Raw genomic sequence first — 22,257 nt, 5'->3', positions numbered from 1 at the left:
GTCGCTGCCGCGGCGCGGAGGTGAGGCGCGGCGGGGGCGGCCGCTGCGGCTCTTGCGCCGGCCGAGGGGCGCCCACGTGGGCGGGTGCTGAGGCAGCCTAGGGGCCCTGGCCCTGGGGGCGAGCGCGGGGCCGCTCCCCAGGGCCGCGCCAGGCGGAGGCTGTGGGGGAGGCCGCGCCCACCCCCGCCGCCGGGCGATCGGGGCCGGGGGGAACCTGCGGTGGCGCTGGAGGCAGCGCCGCTCCCCGGGAGCCCGCGGCCGCGGGGCGGGTGGCGGCTGGGGCCGTGGCGGCGGCGGCGGAAGCAGCGCTTCCGCTGCGCACCCTGCGCGGCCCGCCTCGGGCTCAGCAGCCTGCACCGGTGACAAGCCTGAACCCACCCGTTCCTCTTCTTAAATGGGGCCCGAGCTAGTCTTTCCGAGCAGAAAAGCAAATATCGTTTTGTCTGTGGTGAGTGGGAGGCATTTGCCTTTCAATCTCGATATTGTTGCGACTTGCAAAAAGGGTAAAGAGAAAACCTTTTTCAGAATTAATTTATTATATGGAGAGATGTTAAGTGAAAGATGTCAAATAGTGAAATGACTATGTTTTTAAAGCAAGGATCTCAGTATTTGTATGATACTTAAGAGTTTCAGGGTGACACCTGAGTAATAAAACTAATACTTGTTTTGGTGGGGCTTTTACCCTCTTCAGCTACCATGGAGAACAATGAAAGTAAGGCTAAGGATGCGAAGAGCACCTCAGATGAAGAAGACAGCGGAGACATAGTTCAACAGAAAACTCAGGAAGAAATTCTCTTTCATGAGGAAACCATTGATCTTGGTGGAGATGAATTTGAGTCTGAAGGGAATGAAACTGTATCAGAAGATTCAAATAATTTTGTAGATAAACTTAATGAACAAATGATGGAGAGTGTCATTATTTCAGATTCTCCAAACAACAGTGAAGATGACACAGGTGAACTTGGTTGTCTCCAGGAGATTGTAGAACAAATGGAAGCTAAAGATAATAAAAAAACACAAGAAGAAGGGGATAAAGAAGAGTTTTTAAGTAATGAGAGTGAAACTGAACATGAAGAAATACCCAAAGACATTTCTGAGATTGGAACAGATGATCAGGCATCTTTGAAGGAAGAATCTATTCAGGAAGCAGTGAAGGAGGAACCAAAGTTGGGAAACAATGTTCCCGTTGAAACAAAACCAAATAATACTGATGAAAGCAAACCTCAGGACCAGATATCGTCACCCAGTAATGGCAAACCATCTTCTGAGGCTGAGCCTATTCCTGTGTGTACCATCTTCAGCCAAGCAAACAATGTTAATAGCCAGCCACAGTTGTTCCTACCTGATGGTTTTGAGCCTCAGATGGTAAAATCTCCCAGTTTTAGTAGTATAATTGAGACTCCAGTGAAGTCTAATCCACAGGTGGTTCAACCAAGTCCTAGTCTAAGCAAGTTCTTTGGTGATACTGTTAACACTAATACTTTAGCTTCTGATTTTTTTGATTCATTTACCACATCCAATTTTATTTCAGTTAGTAATCCTAATGCAAGCTCTTCGGTTCCAGAGCAAATGTCCTCTTTTTCTAATGGTGGAGGCAGTTCTTGTGCTTCATCTAACCCTGCTTTCTCTGTGCGAAACGGGAGACCTGAAGCAGGTGGTCCTCTATCATCTGTAGAAATAACTCAGTCCCCCAAGCCATTCTCACAAATCCAAGCTGTTTTTGCTGGGAGTGATGACCCATTTGCCACAGCCTTAAATATGAGTGAACTAGATAGAAGAAATGATGCTTGGCTTCCTAGTGAGGAAACCAGAAATGTTCTAATTTCAGTTGCCACACAACAATACAGCACCGTGTTCATAGATAAAGAGAATCTCACCATGCCTGGATTAAAATTTGATAATATCCAGGTAAGATTCTATTATTGTATCTTAGTGTATGATTATCTTTTAGAAATATTGTGTGAGAGCTGTCCAGTAATCTGTGTATCGTAGTGCTTCACATTGTTGCTGATGGTCACCTTGTGTGTGTTACTTCAGTCCTTATTAGAAAACTTAATGTTGCTGCCTGCTCATACATGAAGGGGCTAAACCCAGGTCTGGTTTATTCATAGTGAAATTTGTTGGGTATGCTGAAAACCAGTGTTGACAGTTTCCATAGAATCCAAAGCTGGTTGTATTTTTTGGTTGTCTCTGGTCCTGCTAGTTAGTACATAACGCTCACAGAATCCGTGTGCTGTACTACAAAGTCTGAAAGCAGACAGCTTTGCTTGTGGAATTTGCTGTTGCAACCAAGTGGGAAATAACATTTTTCACTGATGTTCACAGTGCTTTCGATAGTGTTAATGCTGACTGAAATCACATCATTTATATCTTCCCTAAGTAGGGGAAAGGTGTGACCTGTAAGAAAAATCGAATGCTGGAGCAAGCTACTGGGAAGGGATAACCCCAAAATTAAAGGGAAAACTCCAGATAAGATCATGAAGGAAAAAACATAGTAGTAGAAACTCCTTTCTTTTTCTTCTATCAGTTTCCAACTGGTGAGAAGGCATAAAGCATTTTTTCAGAATTTGAGAAACTGCACTTGGATCTATTCCGTATTTCTCATGAAGCAATTTTATCCTGGCTGCTCAGCCAAGGCTAACTATCGTAATGGAATTTTTTTCTTGAAATAGGCTAATCCTACTCTTTCATATCTATGTCTCTGGATAATAGAATTGTTGTCTAGAGAGATGGTGTTGAACGTTTGGATACTTTAATCGTTACTTGTAACATAACAAATTTTATCAGTCAATAGTCAAATACAAGCAGAGAGCAGTCTGCGGTAACTTCCCAATCTGCAGGAACTATCAGAAAAGTCTCTGGAGTGAATCAGGTCCAGATTTGTATCTAAATTATCTGATAAAACTTAGGTTTCTGTCTCAAGCAACAAATGATACCAGTTTTAAACATAATGCCATGCTGCTGCTACTTCTGGGGTTAGCTTTATCTTTATCTTAAAACATTTGTTTGTCATCACAGAGCCCAATAATTAGCGTGAAAGAAGTCCCTGTAATATTAAGCTACTCCTTCAAAAAAAAAAAAAATGGAAGGGTCCTTCCCTCCCAAATCCGTTAGACCATGATGAGTAATTTAAGTGTGTGTAGTATTTCTCTCCTGACAGCTAGTGGGATGGACAGAAGGATGATCCTTTCTGCAGGCCTTAAGCATGAGGGCCTCCTGATTGCAGACCTCCTTTTTCGCAGTAGTTCTCTCTCACCTTCCTCAGTCTAGTCAAGACTGAAAGGCTGTCTTGTGCTGGTGATTCCCTGAATCTGCACACATGCATGTGTGCAGATCTACCATTTAATACATAATTGAAAAGAATCACAGAATCACATAATGGTAGGGGTTGGAAGGGACCTCTGAAGATCGTCTGGTCCAACCCCCCCTGCCGAGGCAGGATCACTTAGAGCAGGTTGCACAGGAATGTGTCCAGTTGGATTTTGAAGGTCTCCAGAGAAGGAGACTCCACAACCTCTCTGGGCAGCCTGTTCCAGTGCTCTGTCACCCTCCTCACAGTAAAGAAGTTTTCCCTCATGTTGAGGTGGAACTTCCTGTGCTGCGGTTTGTGCCCATTGTCCCTCGTCCTATCACTGGGCACTACTGAAAAGAGACTGGCTCCATCCTCCTGTCAGCCACCCTTCAGATATTTATAGGCATTGATAAGGTCCCCTCTCAGCCTTCTCTTCTCCAGACTCCAGCCCCAGATCTCTCAGCCTTTCCTTATACAAGAAGATGTTATGGCGATGTCCATGTGATGTATTTCTACAGTAAGACCTGATGTAAAATCATCAGTGCAGTTAAAGGGGATTCCTGCTGCTTTCTTCAGTGATTATAATTTATAAGCAGTCACACAGGTGTGTCAGCAGGGAACAAATTTTGAAGTGCTTTATGTTCATACAACTTTCCTCACTTCCAGTTACTCCTTTTCAGTGGCCTGAGTGCATATCTTGACTGACCTGACATCCCCTAGTTTGGTATCGTTGTTCTATACGCTTCTAGTACGTCAAATTCTGTATTTAACTTTTAGAGTACTTGAAATGTCAACTGAAACATTGTGGGAGGCATGTCTTCAATGCTAAATCAGCTTCCGACAATGGTCATTAAAGCTTTGGTATGAATAGTTTGCTGGTGCTAAATGTTAATGCAACATGTTAAACCAGGCTGCACACAGCTGACAAAGAAGTTAGTTGAAAAGTACAATTACAGTGAACTGTAAGTGTGCTTCAGGGAGGGACTGAAATTTTGTATGACATGTATTGAAGAGTTCTGTACCTCTTTTTCCCTGCTCACTCAGAAAATGCTCTTATTACAAGTGTGTTGTCTTAAAAGTGGATAAAACGCACCAAGAAAAATGCTAAAAAATGTTCTCGATTTCAGCTGCGTGTGACTTCTGATCATTCAAGAAACAGTTTTTAAACTATCGTGGATTGCACATGCTACAGATTATCTGTACCTGTGCTCTCTGAGTGCGGGAACAAGTTGGAGTGCTGCTTTTTAGGCTCTTTATGCCTTTCTTCATCAGTTGCTGTCTGCTGTCATTATGTCCCTTGTTTCATTACATTCATTTGTAATGTTTCTTCCTACTGGGGGAGTTAAAAATTCTTTTTGTATTTATGTTATTTTGCACAGTCTCTTCTTAATCTGTCAGACTTTTCTGTCCAAAAGATGGAAATCTTGTTTATTCGTAAGATAGGTGACAGCATTAGAGGTAAAAATTTTCCATGTAGTGAAACAGTAGTTGCAGTCTCATTCTCAAGAAACTAGACAGAAAACACAAACATATTTCCATCAGGTAACATTATTTCCATTTCCCACAAACACATTTTCATCACTATCTATGGGGAAGGTACAAACATTTAATATCAATTATCTTTATCATGGCTAAGCTTTACTGTGTTTTATGCAGCTCGCTGTTTTTTAGGCAAAAGGCTTTGTGGCTTTTCCTGCTCTCTGTGCTAGCAGCTTCCTTACCTCAGTTCTTCAACTGAATATTTTCATGTTCCTTTAGAGGTTTTTTGCAAATATTCCTTTGTATGCTTACATTTACCATCTTAAATATTGTATGCTGTTCTAGTTACCACAGATCTGGAAAGATATAATGGAATTAAACTGCAGAGAGAGGAGGGATGGCGACAAGTGCAGAGGTTCTGTCTTGTGAGTGGTAGCTAAGGAAGAGCACCTTTTGTCTTACTAGAGCAATAATGATCTAAAATTCTTAAATGAATTAAGGTAAATTAGAGCATTATGATTTACTGTTCTTTATAGCAAAGGAACTGTTGAGTAATAAGCATAACAAAGGAATTACTGTTCTGCAGCCCATGTAATTGTTTTTAAGTTGTAGAATTCATTGCCCTCGGAGGTAGTTTGGTTCAGAAAAACAGACTAAAAAATAAGCAAGACAAATGTCAGGAGAGGTATGTCCATCAGTGGGTATTTAAAGTTGATGGGCATATATGTCCCCTGGCACAGGTGAACCATAAAGTTCTGGCTGCCTTAAGTTGGGAAAGACCAGTATGAGCTTATCCTGTTTCTTACACTGTTTCAACCAACATCTGCTATTCACCAACAGCATGGTGAACCATACAGGTTTTTACTCTGGCTGAATGTGGGTTATAAATTGCTTTCTGTTTAAAAGCAAAAATATATGTATATTGTTAATATGTTGCTGATAATTTCCCTTATTTTCAGATGTTTGCTTTTCTAGATTGAAAACACATAAAAACATAGAATTGGCAAAAATCTTTCAGAAGTAATTTCTGCTGTCTGCTTTTGGCACGTGGTGACTTCTGACACCATAGGGAATTGTCTTGTACACAGTAATGTGTGCAGTCCCAGCAAGACTAGGACTTCCCCACACCCTGTCCTACACTGTGTATCGGCCGACATGATACCTGAAGAGTGTGCAGACAGTAGTAGCACGGTTTTCAACATCTGCCAATGTGTGGTCGACAGTTTTTTGGTAGCTGCTTGACATTAAGCTTGAATTTCTTGATTACCTGTTGAAAATCTCTAGTACACAGAACCACGAGGATGTCAGCCAACAGGCAGAAAGGCACAGAAATCGATAGCTGAACAAAGATTAGAAGGGGAAATTGAGGCACAGAGGGTGCCATATGCAGAGTTATTCAGTTTATTGCTAGGCAAAGCTGGAAATAGAACCTGGATTTGGACACACTTCCTCTTAGCTGCCCCATGTTGTAAAATGCAGAATTAATCTTGTCTCACTTTAGAAATCTGTTTCAAATGTCTATGTCTCGACTAGTCTCAAGTTTTCCGATTACTGGCCTCAGATTACCCAATTTATCTGACTGATTCCTGCAGTTAATTCTTTTGAAATTAAGAATACTTGTTGAACCGTTGCTGTTTACTTGGTCTTATGATGTCTCGAAGTTTATTTTCTGTGGATACTTAAGGCTGCCTGATCATGTGCACGTTTATCTTTGATCAGTAGATTTCACCTTTCAACATTAATATCCATTACGAAAACCTGTAAAACTTACTGTGTTTTCTAAGATCTTTAAGGAGTATTTTGTAAGATCTTTGAAGGATAATGATATGAGAAGCAAATAAACCTGAATGTTTCTATGCTAACTGAAACATGAACATTGAAAAAAAGAATATAGCAAATAATGTGGAGTGAATCTAGAAGTTTTCATTAAAATGCTGTAAATATATATGCATTTATAGTCATTTTGCACAAAAAATACTGTAAAATAAGAATTTCTCAAGGGGAAAGAACTATGTTGCTCAGCTTTAATTAAACATTTTATTTTGCTAAAATAACGTTTAAAAGTGTCTTGTTATATTTCTTCTTTTTATGCTTCATGAACACCAAGGGAGATGCAGTAAAAGACTTAATGCTTCGCTTCTTGGGGGAGCAAGCTGCAGTGAAGAGACAAGTTTTAAACGCGAACTCTGTAGAACAGTCATTTGTAGGCTTGAAACAGCTAATTGTAAGTAACAATCTTCGTCATTCAATATATATTAAATACCACACTTCCCTCAAGATGGTTGGGAGCTACTGACTGTGAGGAGAAACTGAAAAAAAAAAAATCTACATATCATTCTATTCATGATCCTGCAGAAGTACTAGCCAAAGTACAGTAGTTTTTAGTGGGAATGACACTGGGGTTTAAATGTTTGGTTTTAAACAATATAGTAAACTTTTTTAAATATGCAAAAGTTAGAAAAAAGGTGATTTTAAGTTACTGTGAATTTTATCAGCTGTTAATTTTCATGTAATGTAAATGGTTGCAAAACAGATTTTAGTCACTTTTTTGTTTATCTGCATATGTATTATTTATGTTTTCACCTTAGTGTTTTACAAAAGGTAAGACTTACCAGTTGTTGTAAATGGTAAGCAAAGCTGATGTGATAATTTCAACTGCTTTAATTTTTTATTTCAGTGCAGGAAATCTGGACTAAATTACTTCCAAATGAAAGCTTAATTTACACAAAGTTAAAATCCTTTCCTTAATGTAGATATTTCAGACCTGGAAATAGTTGCATCTAGCAATCTCGTGAACCTTGCCTTGTTCTTTCAACCATTGTGTTCCTGTATGAAACTCATTACTATTAAATGGCTGAGCCTTAATCTGTTGAAATGTCACAACATTTTAGGCTTATTTTATTTTTGAAAAAAGGGATGAAGACTTACTGAGGAAACCAGTGAGGAATTAAAAGTTTTAGCACAGTCTGTATTTAGTATTTAACATCTTTTAATTGTGTTACATTACATGTAAAGCTCCAAAGAGACCTTTTTTGTCATGTTAGGAAAACTCTAGGTGGTCTCCGCAAGCATTATTAAAGGTGGTGATTCCAGAGGTGATTTTCAAAACTAAATCCGAAAAAACAGACCGTGATCTGCATCCCGGAGATAGATATTTTTCTATTCATCTCAATGTTTTGCTTAACTTGAGAGTTTGGCGGGGGGGGGGGGAATCTTATTAACAAATCTTTTCCCCATCAGTGTCTAAGTAGGAAAAGCTTTTTTCCCCACTTCATTTCCCTCTTCCAGAAGAGGAGTTTTGACATATGGGAAGTGTTTTTCTATTTGGCCTGGTAGCTGTGTCCATGCAAAATGTCATTCTATGCTGCAGACAATCTGGTACCTTGAATACAGTGCTGCCACTGGTACTCTTTTAGCTTTGAATGTGGTCTTAAGCTCCAGAAGAGCAGTGCTAAGGCTTTTAGGATCAAAGCAGAGAAGACAGGAGGCAATCTGCAGCTGTCAGACTTCTTGCTACCTGTAGCATATTTTTTTAAAAACTTTTATTATTAGAAGGGTTTTTTGGTAAAATTACAGCCATTCAGCTAGAAGTCAGGATGTTCTTCAGTTTTTGAGGCTTGCAGTCATTAGCTGTTGGTTATTCTTAAATATGCAATATAACTATTTCTCAGTTTTGTTTGCAGAACTCTGTTTCTTTTTATGATAAGAATTAGGTTTTTGTGGGTTTTTTTCCTGGCAAATATTGCTGGTTTTACTGAAATTCTCAATGTGGAAAATTTATTTCTGATTGTCAACAGTCATAGTATCATAGAATCTTTGAGTTGAAAGGGACCTTTAAGGTCATCTAGTCCAACCCCCCTGCAAGGGCAGGGACATCTTCAACTAGACCAGGTTGCTTAGTAAAAGGTATTTCAGACTTAGAAACATTAAAATCCCATGCTAGATGATTTTAATTAAAAAGATGTATGCTTTTTGCATACACAGTAGGCCAGAATGACATATAAGTGCTCTGTTACTAGCCCCCGATTTTACTTTCTTTATGAGTGAATTCCTGACCAAATATGTTCAGTGAGTATATCTTTTAATGCAAAGGACCACTTACATGGAATATTTTCATTAACATGTGGATGAAAACTGGTGAAAGTTGAGAATACTGCTGTGCAGTTTCCATAAAGTTAAGATTTTTTTTTTCCTTAGCTGTTTGATGTCTATGTGAACTACACGTGTACATGAGAATTAATGAGATCGTTTCAGTCACCCAGTTCAATCCCTTGCAACAATGGACAGCAACTTAAGAAAGTCTATTTCAAAGGGGTCCATAGTACAGAGAGAAATGCATAGAATTAGGATAGACTTCAGCTTCAGACTGATACCTATTATTTAGGTGTTTACATGTGAGCTGATGTCTGAATTCTGAAGTCACTTAAGTTACTCATCACATCTAAATTTAGATGTGTAAATTTGGAATCCAATCTAAAAGTCTCAAGAACTATCACATGCTGTAGGAAGACACCAGCGGCAGCTGAAACCAAAAGTGAATGTTAAGTCCTGTTGTGGAGAAATTTGTTAGTTTAAAATTCTCCAATGATCTTGGGTGAACTCCCATCTTATTATGGAAGAGAAGAGTTGAGTTTTAAAAAGCGGTATTCCAAGCCTGTCTGCTCGAGAGGAAAATGCTTTATTTATTTGGTTACTGTTTTAATCCTGTTTGGATGGGAAAAGCATGGGAAATGGCTTATCAGTATCCCAAATCTTCATACCACACGTCTTCAGCTGCAACTCTGGAGCACCTCTATTCTACCATACAATTGCTTCTGTTAGCTTATTTGGCAAATACAGATACATTGCTACTACTTTCAAACACTATTCCGGAATTTAATTCTTTTGGTGGTTAATCAAAGGAATTCTAATCAATCCTCTCTCAAAATATTTTTTCTAATCAACGAAAGTTGTTTACAGCAATTTAAGTGTTTTGATCTCCTGTTGCTTTTTAAGTCATTTTTGCTTCTCAGTATTTGCTTCTTCTCTGCAACTACTTTGTATGGGTAGACAGCAGTGACACTTCCACTTCTCAGATTTTCTTTTTAAAGGCAAAAATAAATCTTCTCTAGTCATCTCATCGTGGTTGTCTTCATAATCATCCTAGGAGCTCTTCTCAGAGAAGCTAACATCTTTTTGTTATCACTATCCAGAACTCTACACATTATATTGTAAGTTACATGACTTTCCGTGTTAACGATTGTGGTTTACCTTTTCTGTTATTCTGATACTGTAAATCATCTGATCCCTGTTCAGTGCTGTGGTCCTTACATATATTGACAGTACTTCCTAGATTACATCTACAAATGCACATACCAGCTCTGTTCACCAGGGTCACAAAAGAAGATTTTAAATTTGATTGATTCCAGTGTATATCCTTGAGTAGTAACTTCTCACCTTCCTTATAAAAGTTCCAACAAAAAACATCTGCTTGTACAAGTTAAAAAACAATTCTGCAGATAGGATGAAGTTAGTGCTTGCAGCAAAGAATGTTGGAGACTGAAGTCCTTTTTGGGGGATCATAGTGCCAACAGTCTGCAAAAGTTTGCTTAAGTACAATTAGTTGTCGAAAACAAATGTTATCAAGAAGGTAGTAAGTTGAACTTCCAAAGGTGTACCTTTTCTAATAAGACCACCAATAGTAGCATCATTTCTACGACAAATAGTTGTTCATGACGAACTGAACTCAGATTGTTAAACTCAGCTCACAAAATTTTTTGTTGAGCATTAATTTGGTCTCTAGTTGCTGCGAGTGAGATTTGTACCAGTAACCCAAAGATGGATAGTTGGTTTATTGAACAACTGTACTTTCTCATTTTAAATTTCTGCTATGGAATGGGTAACAGTGAGTTGGAAATGCTTTACTGGTATGGTAATGGTGTGGAGGTTGTACAGTCGAATTAGTTTTACAACTTTGAGGCTTTTAAGGGATTTAGGAGTGCTGGAGCGGTCCAGCAAAGTAACTCTATAAATCTATGTGCTTATCATTGAGGTGATAACTTGTAAATAGAGTTACTCATCTGTAGAGGCTAAGTGTTTCTATTTTTCAACTGAAAACAGAAAATCTGAGTTTTCCGTTTCTGAAAAGTTTTATTAATCTGTTATAGGAACATGCATTTACCTCTAGAGCAAATAAATATAAGCAAAAGCTTGTCTTAACAGTATTGTTTTGTTTTACAGCGGGGGAAAAAAAAATTATACATACAAGGTGCAAGCTGCAATTATGTTAGTTCCTGTTATTCCGTATTTTTAGATTGTTTACCCTCATTTGAACAAATAGCGCAGTATTTCTTACTACAGACCTTTCTGATATTTTGAGTTGTAAGGTGTTTGCAGCCATAGAAAAATTATGTCTTTGATAGTTATCATGCCTAAACAAAGACTACTGTATCTTGCCACTATAAATATGCAATGTTTGCTCTAAGTATGCAATCATTTCTTCAACCTGCTAGACCAGGAAAGGGTTACTAATTACACTTTCTTAACTGATGTGAAAGTGCTGTACTGATGTAATTTACAGGGGCGAAGAATGTCATAGCTAGTGGAGGAGGACATTTTAATCACTTTAATGGTGTTACACGTAGAGCTAATGACTCCCTTTGAGTCTATTTAAAAAAAAAAATCATATACTGTTACTTTTGCACGTGATTAATGTTGTGCTCTTACATATATTTTCAAATACAACAAATTTGGTACAGTGGTATGGCATACATACTCACTTCAATAAGATAGAAATTATCCTTAAAAATGGGGGGGGGCGGTGTTCCTTATTTCAAAATCAGTGAGCAATTTCCAACATTTTTGTAGCTGATTTGAGAGAAGATGGGAGACGCAAGTAGCACAAACAATAACTGGGGGCTTGTGGAAGAGATTGCATTTCTACACCAAAAAGCATCAATTTATTGGATAAAATTTCAGTGGCTTACCTCTGAGTCAAAATTGTTTTCCTGAAAGACTGAATAATGTTATAAATTGTCTTCATGTATCAGGTGAGTACCTTTTTCATTGAACACATTTTCTGTAGACATACAGTCTGCATGACTGTCTTTGCTTGATAGAAGAATTCCACCTGGGTATTAGCCATATTTGTTTCACTGCTTTCATTCAGGAAAACAATGTACAGTATCATATACAAAGGAGAAATATGAACACTTCTGCAATCATATGTCTAAAATCTTTGTTCAACCATAATTAAAAAGTCAAGCAAAATTGACCTGCACGAGGAGACTTCAAAGGAAGAGTTATGTCCGTGAGACAGTGGTGTTCAGCTATTTAGTAGTATTTTTTCAGTCCAGATCAGTGAATATCTTCATCATAGAATGAAAACACAGTCTTTCAGATACAGTGAAAACTCTGATAATTGAAGTTCTTATGACACTTTATTAGAAAAGGAAGAAATGTAAAAAATGTTTTTCCCGACAGAGTACAATTTTGTCTTATATTGGGTCATTTTACTCGACTGGAATTTTTCTTCGTTTCTGAATCTAGAAGATATATATTCAGTGCTATTCTTGTATTTGAACTTATAACATTTTAGTTTTAGTCACTGGAATTCCTTTCTACCCTGCATCCCATTCCTTCATCCCTCTTTGTAGAAAATAGGTTTATTGAAAGCATTGGGAGGTACAGAATATCTCAGTTGCTTTTAACTTTGACCAAATGGACTAGAAGCATTACCAGATCTTTAGGTGTGGATTTATCAGAATTTATAACTCATATTGTTGACTCAATTTCAGATGGTTTTTAGGCTGTTTCCTTTTATTGCTTTTAATAAAAAGGGATCATGATAGCCTTATTTGGGTTCTTATCTTGAAAGTGGTGGAATGTAAGTCAGTAAAATGAGGAGTTGAGAGTTGATCACCTTACACTGTCATTTTTATCTCTTAAATCTGCAGATGTAGTATTTGATTAGGTTGGGGTGCGATGAAAAGAAGCAGTAAGATAATAAACATACTGTATTTGTTCCAAAAAAGGCATGTCATATTTGTGGGCAAAGTAAGCTCTCATTGAAGGGAGAGGGGAAAAAAAAAGGGGGGGGGGCGGGGGGAGCTGTAACACATAAGTCTATCACCTCAAGCTGCATACAACTTTTAGTGCCTATCTCTTCAGGGTGATAGCCTGACAGAATCCTGGCACTACTATTTACTACTTTGATTTAAACCTAGAATCATAGTATTCAAATCTCAGGGAGCTTAAGAAGTTCAATGAAAAGATAAAAAAATTACTGGGCTGGTTCTGTCTTTCTTAAAGAAAACTATAAATTCTTTTATTTGAAACCTGTTTTACTATGCAGCTTCCCCATCTGTATGTAAATCTCCCCCTGGAACTCTTCTGATTTTGCAAAGAACAGAGAAGTTCTGCAAGGAATAATGCAGTGGCATTACCTGTTGGGTAGCTAATCTGCTTGTCCTAGCTTTGGCGTATGTACAGCAGTCAGTACTGAAATGTTTTGGTTTGTTCTTTTTTTTTTTTTTTTTTTTTTTTAATTTTTGGTTATGTTATATGTTGCCAAAAAATCCCTTCACAAGTTAAACGTCCAGACTAGTAGTGTGTGAAAAGCCAGAAATCATACAAGTTGGTGGCTTTCATTGAAAGAAAAACAGGTCCGTACTGTTTGTGAAAAAAAGATTTGCTAATGTCGTGTTTGGAGAGAAGTTCTCTGTCAGGCTGGTACTGTGTTAGTGAACTGTTTGGCAATAATTTTTGGTTGACAGTATTTTCTTATTCTCTGTAGGAGAAAATAATGTTTTCACACAATTGCTGCTGGAGGACCATGTCCTGATAGTCATAGAATAATTATTTTACACTTTGAGAATATCCTTCAGTATTTTTGATGCTATATCTGAAGCTGTAGTATCCGTATTTACTTTGACCCTCTATGACTTACAAAGAAAGTTAATCCCTATTACTTTTGGGAACAAGGGACCCAGGTTGTTAGGACTGTGTGGCTATAGGCCACAGGAAATGTGAAAGAGACTGACCTGCAGGGTTTTGAGAGGTGTTTGAAATAAGTGGATAAAGATTTCTGGTGGGCTATCAACTCTGGCAACTGTAAGCCTGGTACCATTTGCCAGAGGACAATAATGTGTCCTGCTAATTTCATATTAAGTTATACTGCCAGCAGCCTTCTATTAAGCTTCCAGAGAGCAAGCTTCATGACCAGCAAAGCAGCTCTAATTTTGAGATCATGATGAATATTGTGTTTCATTTTCCAGCAAAGAGTGCTTTTATGATGGTTGTCAGACTTGCTTCTCCTGTCTTGTTCTATAAAGAAAAAGTATTTTTTATCCATGCTTGAAATAGAATTTTAAAAATTGTAACGCATAAGTTTGTCATAAATGTTCCATTATTATTTTTGGATCCTAACTCTCACTTGAGAAGAAAAGTTGAGCAGTTTTAGAGTCTGTGTCCACTTCTGTTTTAAGGATAATAAGAAACTAATTTGTCTTTGAAGAAGAGGAATGCATTTCAGGTAATCCCTGTCAGTGTCTTTCTGCTTTTCTAAGTTGATACAGGTATGTGTTGAAGGTTGTTATAAATGCATATCAATTCCTGCTCGTCCATAAGAGCGTAGAGATCTCGGAAGCTGCTATGCTGCTTTGTGGTCTTGCTGTCAGCCAACTTCTGCATTTCCAGTGAAACTCAAATTTTTAGCTAGGATTTGACAATGCAGGAGAGAGATGAGATGGTCAATGGTGGTCTTTTAGGGGCCCTTTGAACTATATGGCTGCGAAGTGGGGGCCAGAGAATATGAAAAGTTTTCAGCTGTTACTACTAGTTTTAATATGTAACTGTTTGCTGTATTGATGTGTTTTCTAAACTCTAAATATTGTAGATAATTTAATAAAATACCAATTCAAGGTCAGTACCTGAACTTTGCAAGCACCAATATTAATATATTCTGTTCTGTTACATTTCATCAGACAACATGACAGTTTTCTATTACATTTATCTTTTTCAAATAGTTTCTTAAATACATTAAAAAAAAATGATTGCTTTCAGGATAAAGATGTATTTGTTTTATAATGACCTGCTGGATACATGTCTCTTGAAAAACTCTTCTGTATGACAGAAAATTATGATAACTTAAAACCTATGAAGCATTAGTCTGTGTTTTAAGTTTTTGGTAGTTAGCTATTTACATGGCTGCACTACCATGTACAAGGCAGAAACATTTATAGGGTGACAGTGTGACAAGACAGTGTGACTCGTCTAATTAGGAATGGTTTTGTTTTATGAATAAAAAATATATTTAAGAATATTTTGAAGTTAGGCATGCAATGGAAATTCAGATGTTTACATTTTATAGGTGAAACAACTGTTATTTTTCTGAGTTTATCTTTTGATTCGTTGTATTGTTTCTTTGTCCTTTGTTCTCAGTTGATAAGAATTACGTGTTCTGGGCAATGTTAGGAAAGTCTGTTTTCATTAAATGAACTGCACTAGGGGTTATAATCTGAAATACTGAAGTCAGTGAGGTAGGAATAGGTGTTAAATACTTTATAACAGTAGAATAACTTGGTTGTGATTATTGAAATATTGCTGGCAATTTTTTTCTCCTTTTGAGGAGGAAACAAAATTGTGAGTATTACAGTATATTCAAGTATATAAGCAAACGTTATATAGCTTTAGGTTTAGAATCCATATGGTGTTGTATATTCTTTTTAGTGATCTGATACTATTAATGCTTGATTTCACTTTTTGCCCAATTAGACGTGCAGCTTTGACAAATGACATTCTGCTTCTCACTGGCCAGCTCTTCTGACCTTGTCATTATTACTGATGGGTACATGCAGCTGCTTCAGGCAAAATAAGCAGTTGTGCATTTTAGGGACCTTCTGATCTTGCTACTTACTCTTTTCTTCTTCCCAGAGCAGTAAAAACTGGAGGGCAGCAGTTGACTTGTGTGGGCGGCTTCTAACTGCACATGGTCAAGGCTATAAAAAAAGTGGACTGCCTACTAGCCACACAACGGATTCTTTACAGGTGTGTTTAAAGATGCACTCTTATCACTTTTTTCCATTTTTTTAACATGATCAAACTTCTTTTGCTATTAGCTAAAACCTGAGCTTATTAAAGCATTGTAGCAAGTCACTTTCTCCTGTTCGCTTATGTAATGAGCAAATTGGTCTTCATTTAAAACTTTTTTTTTTAAAGTAAAATTCGATTTTGTATGTTTTTAAAGGTAATCACACTAGTAGAAAGGAATATGTTTTGCCATCTTGGAAGACTCACTGTGCCAAAGTTCATGGACACTAACTAGACTGTGAACTTTGTAGTGAGATTTCAAATGTTAGAAGTATGTTTCATAATGGTAAAGAAAATAAGAACGTAAATTAATAAACATACGTGAAACATTACAAGTGTTTACTGGACAAAATGTGACCAGATGACAACACATGGTTCTGTCCCTAATAACTATAAAGTTCATGGAATTTCATCCAAATCATAATAAATTTTAAGAATTGCATAAAGTTGGAGAAACAATTAAAAATCAGATTGATAGTTCTTACATGCTAATTCAATTTAGAGAGAGATGTTCTAATTTTGGAGCAGGCTAGTCTTTAAACTTCATCTTCAAAATCTGAATACCTTTACAAACAATTAAAACATCAGTCCTCTGTGTTTTGTTTTAATGATCTTATGAAAAGTATTCTATGAAAGAGCATGTAAATACAAATCCTGACTCTTATCACCAAGTAACATAGAAACTCTTTACTCTGCTCTATCATAAAACCTTAGAAAGTTGAAATTGTGTTTGGATGTGGCTAATAACAGACCTTGTCTTTTCCTTTTTTTTTTTAATATGTATTAATTTTTAGCTGTGGTTTGTGAGACTAGCGCTGCTGGTAAAACTGAATCTATTCCAAAATGCAGAAATGGAATTTGAACCATTTGGAAATCTAGACCAGCCTGATCTTTATTACGAGTATTACCCTCACGTATACCCTGGACGAAAAGGTAAGATACTTGATTTATAAAATGCTTTGTGGTTTTGCCATTTTTACCAGTCATTATAAAATAATGGATTCAGGCTTTTTTAAGTCTAAGCATTGGTGAATTTATTATTATTTCTTATTTTGTTTTTTTGCCCCAGAAGAAGATGATTAACTACTATGTTAAAGCATTGTTTGCCTTATGGAGGTAGCAGTAAGGAATAACAATAAGGGGTAAAAATATTCCATCACAACATAGGTAGGCAATGTATTTCATGATGCTGATACAGCATTGATTTGAAAGAGGAATGTTTTTAACAAGTAAATGTAATAAAATAGTTTAGTTTGCGGGTATTGAAATTTAAAAAAACCAAACTTTAATTGTTCATTTTAGCCAGAAACAGGCTGTGAAAGGTGATGAGAGCTTGTGGAAAAAGAATCTATAAGCTTTTCCTCTTAAATTCATCCAGGTACTATCAATATGCTATTTTTAACACTTCCATGTCAATGCATATATGCTAATGCAGGTGTTTATTTTAGGTTTCCTGGTTTCTAGGATTTAAAAAAAAAAAAATTAGAGCCAATTTGATAATTTTTCTTAATAAAAAAAGAATACTGGTTAAATGTAATATTATTTGCTTAGTAATTGAAACTAAATCAAAATCAGTAACTATGTATCCCATTGTTGAAGAGGAAAAAAGAAACCGCCAGCCTCAATTCTTTATAAGCATTTTATCTGAAATTATAGATGCAGTACTTCCCACTGCTCCCAGTAGCCCATAGGTTAACCAAATAGTTCCACTACCCAGGGTATTCTAGTCCTCCAGGAGTTTGGATTTGAAAAATTGCTATTTTTAAGAGTAATTTCATTCCTGTTCAGGCTATTTTGAAATTTTATTTTTTCTAAATCTGTTATTTAGAAATAAATAGCTCTGTGATGCAAGTGCACTGTTGAGTGATCTTAACAGTTCTTTGGCTTTCATATTTGATCCACAGTGTGTAATAAAACGCTTGTAATTAACAGTTGTAATGGGCAGTGCCGCTCTCTGAAAAAAATATAGTCCATTTTACGTAAGACGCTGGCAGTCTCAATGGGGTAACCTAGAAGGATACCGAGATTTTGAGGTTGCTGAGGAATGGGAGGGTCTCAAGAAAGCTTAGCACTTTTTGTGGGAGATTGTTTCATCTATTTAGCAGTGCAAAGCATCAGTCGTAGCCCAGCAAGGCCAATGTAGACTGCCTAGAACAAGTCCCTCTGACCTTATTGTCTTTCAGGCAATCACAGGCAAAAATTTTCTGTTTTGCCTTGGATATATTCAATGAGAAGGAACAGTGTTATTTTTAAGAGTGAGAGGTCATCAGGTTGGCCAGTTCTTTGCATCTGGTTATATTCTGGCAGCTTTGCACATGATGCAGTGCTGCACAGGAGAATTAGTCTTCCTCAGGCCGTGTGTATGTTTCCACATCTTTTTCAGTATTAAAAATAAGTTATTCTGCCTAGGAAAGAATCCTTGCAGGTCATGTCAATATTTGAGGCATTCCAGTCTTCATGCCACAGAGCGTACAGGTAGCAGCGGTTCTGACAGTCTTGCCAGCTGTTGCAGGCACCTGTCCTGTGGCTGAACTCTGGATCCAAACTGTCTTTGCAGCAACCACTCGACTTCTGCAGCTATTTCATACAAATTATGAGGGTATCTATGGTAAAAAGGTGAGCATAAGGAAAATATTCTATTTCATTATTATATGCCTCAGTTCATTTTTAACGGTTGAACATACCAACTGGGACCATAATCACAGAATCACTAGGTTGGAAAGGACCTTTAAGATCATCAAGTCCAACCATTAATCCAGCACCACCATGTCCCCTAAACCATGTCCTGAAGCGCCACATCCACACGTTTTTTGAACACTTCCAGGGATGGCGACTCCACCACCTCCCTGGGCAGCCTGTTCCAATGCCTGACCACCCTCTCAGTGAAGAAATTTTTCCTAATATCCAATCTAAACCTCCCCTGGTGCAACTTGAGGCCATTTCCTCTTGTCCTATCACTAGTTACTTGGGAGAAGAGACCAACACCCTCATCGCCACAACCCCCTTTCAGGTAGTTGTAGAGAGCGATAAGGTCTCCCCTCAGCCTCCTCTTCTCCAGACTAAACAACCCCAGTTCCCTCAGCCGCTCCTCATAAGACTTGTGCTCCAGACCCCTCACCAGCTTCGTTGCCCTTCTCTGGACACGCTCCAGCACCTCAACATCCTTCTTGTAGTGAGGGGCCCAAAACTGAACACAGGATTCAAGGTGCGGCCTCACCAGTGCCGAGTACAGGGGCACAATCACTTCCCTACTCCTGCTGGCCACACTATTCCTGATACAGGCCAGGACGCTGTTGGCCTTCTTGGCCACCTGGGCACACTGCTGGCTCGTGTTCAGCCGGCTGTCAACCAGCACCCCCAGGTCCCTTTCCGCCGGGCTGCTCTCCAGCCACTCCTCCCCAAGCCTGTAGCATTGCATGGGGTTGTTGTGGCCAAAGTGCAGGACCCTGCACTTGGCCTTATTAAACCTCATACAGTTGGCCTCTGCCCATCGATCCAGCCTGTCCAGATCCCTCTGCAGAGCCCTCCTACCCTCCAGCAGATCAACACTCCCACCCAACTTGGTGTCATCTGCAAACTTACTGAGGGAGCACTCAATTCCCTCATCCAGATCATCTATAAAGATATTGAACAAGACTGGTCCCAGAACCGAGCCCTGGGGAACACCACTCGTGACCGGCCGCCAGCCGGATTTAACGCCATTCACCACAACTCTCTGGGCTCGGCCATCCAGCCAGTTCCTCACCCAGCGAAGAGTAAACCCGTCTAAGCCACGAGCCGCCAGTTTCTCCAGGAGAATGCAGTGGGAGACGCTGTCAAAGGCTTTACTAAAGTCCAGGTAGACAACGTCCACTGCCTTTCCCTCATCCACTAGGCGGGTCACCTGGTCATAGAAGGAGATCAGGTTGGTCAAGCAGGACCTGCCTTTCATGAACCCATGCTGGCTGGGCCTGATCCTTTGGCTGTTCTGCAGATGCCCTGTGAGCACTCTCAAAACCAACCGCTCCATAATCTTCCCTGGAACGGAGGTCAGGCTGACAGGCCTGTAGTTCCCAGGATCCTCCTTCCGGCCTTTCTTGTAGACGGGCGTCACATTGGCAAGTCTCCAGTCTTCTGGGACCTCCCCTGTTAACCAGGACTGCTGATAAACGATGGAGAGTGGCTTGGCAAGCTCCTCCGCCAGCTCTCTCAGTACTCTCGGGTGGATCCCATCATGCCCCATAGACTTGTGGGTGTCCAGGTGGCTTAGCATGTCCTTGACTGCTTCCTCCTGGATTATGAGGAGTACATTGTGCTCTCCATCCCCGTCTTCCAGCTCAGGGGGCTGAATATCCTGTGGATACCTGGAGTGGCTATTAAAGACTGAGGCGAAGAAGGCATTAAGTACCTCAGCCTTGTCCTCGTCCTTGGAGACAATGTTCCCCGCCATATCCAGTAGGGGATGGAGATTCTCCTTGCCTCTCTTTTTGTTGTTAATATATTTGTAAAAACATTTTTTATTATCCTTTATGACTGTGGCCAGACTGAGCTCTAGCTGGGCTTTTGCCTTTCTAATTTTGTCCCTGCTTGACCTAACGAGCTCCTTGTACTCTTCATGAGTTGCCTGCCCCTTCTTCCAGAGGTGATAAACTCTCCTCTTTTCCCTGAGTCCCAGCAAAATCTCCCTGTTCAGCCAGGCCGGTTGCCTTCCCTGATCATCTGTACAAAAAATAAGATCAAGGTTGGACGGAGCTGACCTGCTGGTTGTAGATATCATCTCATAGAAATACAATGTGATTAAGATGTGGGAACAGCTATTAAACCTTCCTTCTACAGAAGGGGGGTTTTTTGCCGGGGGGGGGAGGGCAGAGAGGGAGATACTTTTTGCAGGAATACAGGAGGGAACAAGCAATTCTCTTCTGGCTAGCATTAAACTATGCAGTGCTGGGTTATCGATAAAGAAATTTAGTATACATGCATCGTTAACCAGCTAATTTAAATAATAAAATAGATGTAAATCATTCATATATTTTGGTTGAAATGTGTTAGTATGAATCCACAATCCACTGCTGTTTGGTAATTTTATGTATCATTTTGTGGTGTAACAAGCATAAAAGGAAGAGTTCTGTTTCAACATTGTAATTTTGATTCATAGTATATAAATGGAGGAAGCACTTACAAATAAATTTTAAAAATGAGAGTATAGTAATAATTAATATATAATACACATTAATTGTAATACATATAATATTTTGCATCATTTCTTTGTATTCAAAATATTCATAATAAGAAATATAATAAATTAGAAAGTTTTCTGTGTTTTCTATGCTTGAAGTAAGGAAAGTTTATATACCTGAGCTTCTTAGAGCAGTGAGGATAGTCCCTCATCCATTAATCTCTAAGTAATATACCTCAAAGAATTTAAATTCCAAGTAAATGTGTGAGGCATGGAAGATATTTTTTCCATTAATTTAACTTAACATGGCCAACATGCTCCTTTTAATTTTCCTCTGAAGTTCTCCCAAGGCTCTTTCCCTTTCGACAATGCTACTAATCTCTGCTTTATCCTGAGATTTTGTATGGCATTTGCTGTGCATGGATCCCATTATTGTTGTCTTCATCAAGGCTGTAAGGTCTAATCTTTCTGAAATCTTCCTTTCCTTGTTTCTATGGTCTCTTTCTTCGGTCATCTCCATTGCCTGTAGGTGTGCACCATCTGAGGGGGGTGGAATCTGCTGGGATATTTGAATCAGCCAATGAAATTACTTGAGTAACTGCGATCGTTCCTGTTTGATACAGGGCAGAGAGCAAACCATTCTCATTTTCTAGTAAAATCTTAAAATTATTCAGTTATAGATTTATTTCTTCTAAATTCATCTGCGGAGAGAAACCGAAAAGTCTGATTTTATATAACATTTTTTTGTTTTGTAACAGGTAGGTACTTAGGTCAGGAACTCTGTTCCAGATTACTTCGCGCACATCGCCATCGTACTCTGTGGGGTATATAAGGCTGAATTTTTATTGTCGTTCTTGTGACTAATGGTTTTCAGCATTTTTTTTTCCCCCAGGGTTTTGTCTTTATGTTTACACAGTCTGACCCACTTCTGTTCATGCTGTTCCTTTCTGTGTTCCTCATGATACTTCATAAACTCACTCGTATGATAGATCGGCTAACATAAGATATCGTTTCCATTGGTAATGCCTATGTGTTTCTGAGAGTGAGAGCCAACAGTTAAAATGGAACATTAAAATGCTATTTCAGTCTTTTATGAGATAATTTGGTCTTGTTTCTGGTTAATAGACCAGTAAGTTACAGAAAAGTTAGTGCTACCAAAATGAGTGTTCCAAAGGTACAATAATTGAGAATAATTAATTCTGAATTAAGAAGGAAAAAAAAAAAACAACTGTGCACAAGTAAAAATAGGACTTCTGTTCCCCTG

The 22,257-nt window shown here is 38.5% G+C and overlaps 1 protein-coding gene across 1 annotated transcript in view; it reads left to right on the top strand.

The window, feature by feature from the left end:
• Positions 1 to 696: 696 nt before the first annotated feature.
• The window catches only part of TRAPPC12 (trafficking protein particle complex subunit 12), a gene marked incomplete at both ends in the record, with an annotated part of 57,035 nt that continues 35,474 nt past the window's right edge, over positions 697 to 22,257 (top strand). Inside the window, 4 exons of the mRNA XM_081997339.1 lie at positions 697 to 1,908; positions 6,879 to 6,995; positions 15,683 to 15,796; positions 16,633 to 16,771. Of these exons, the coding sequence (XP_081853465.1) occupies positions 697 to 1,908; positions 6,879 to 6,995; positions 15,683 to 15,796; positions 16,633 to 16,771 (1,582 nt within the window). The remainder of the gene's footprint in view (positions 1,909 to 6,878; positions 6,996 to 15,682; positions 15,797 to 16,632; positions 16,772 to 22,257) is intronic.

The sequence above is a fragment of the Phaethon aethereus genome (genome assembly GCF_964289735.1).
Source record: "Phaethon aethereus genome assembly, chromosome: 3".
NCBI lineage: Eukaryota > Metazoa > Chordata > Aves > Phaethontiformes > Phaethontidae > Phaethon > Phaethon aethereus.
Note: the sequence above shows the minus strand (reverse complement) of the source record. Positions and strands in the feature narration are given on the sequence as shown.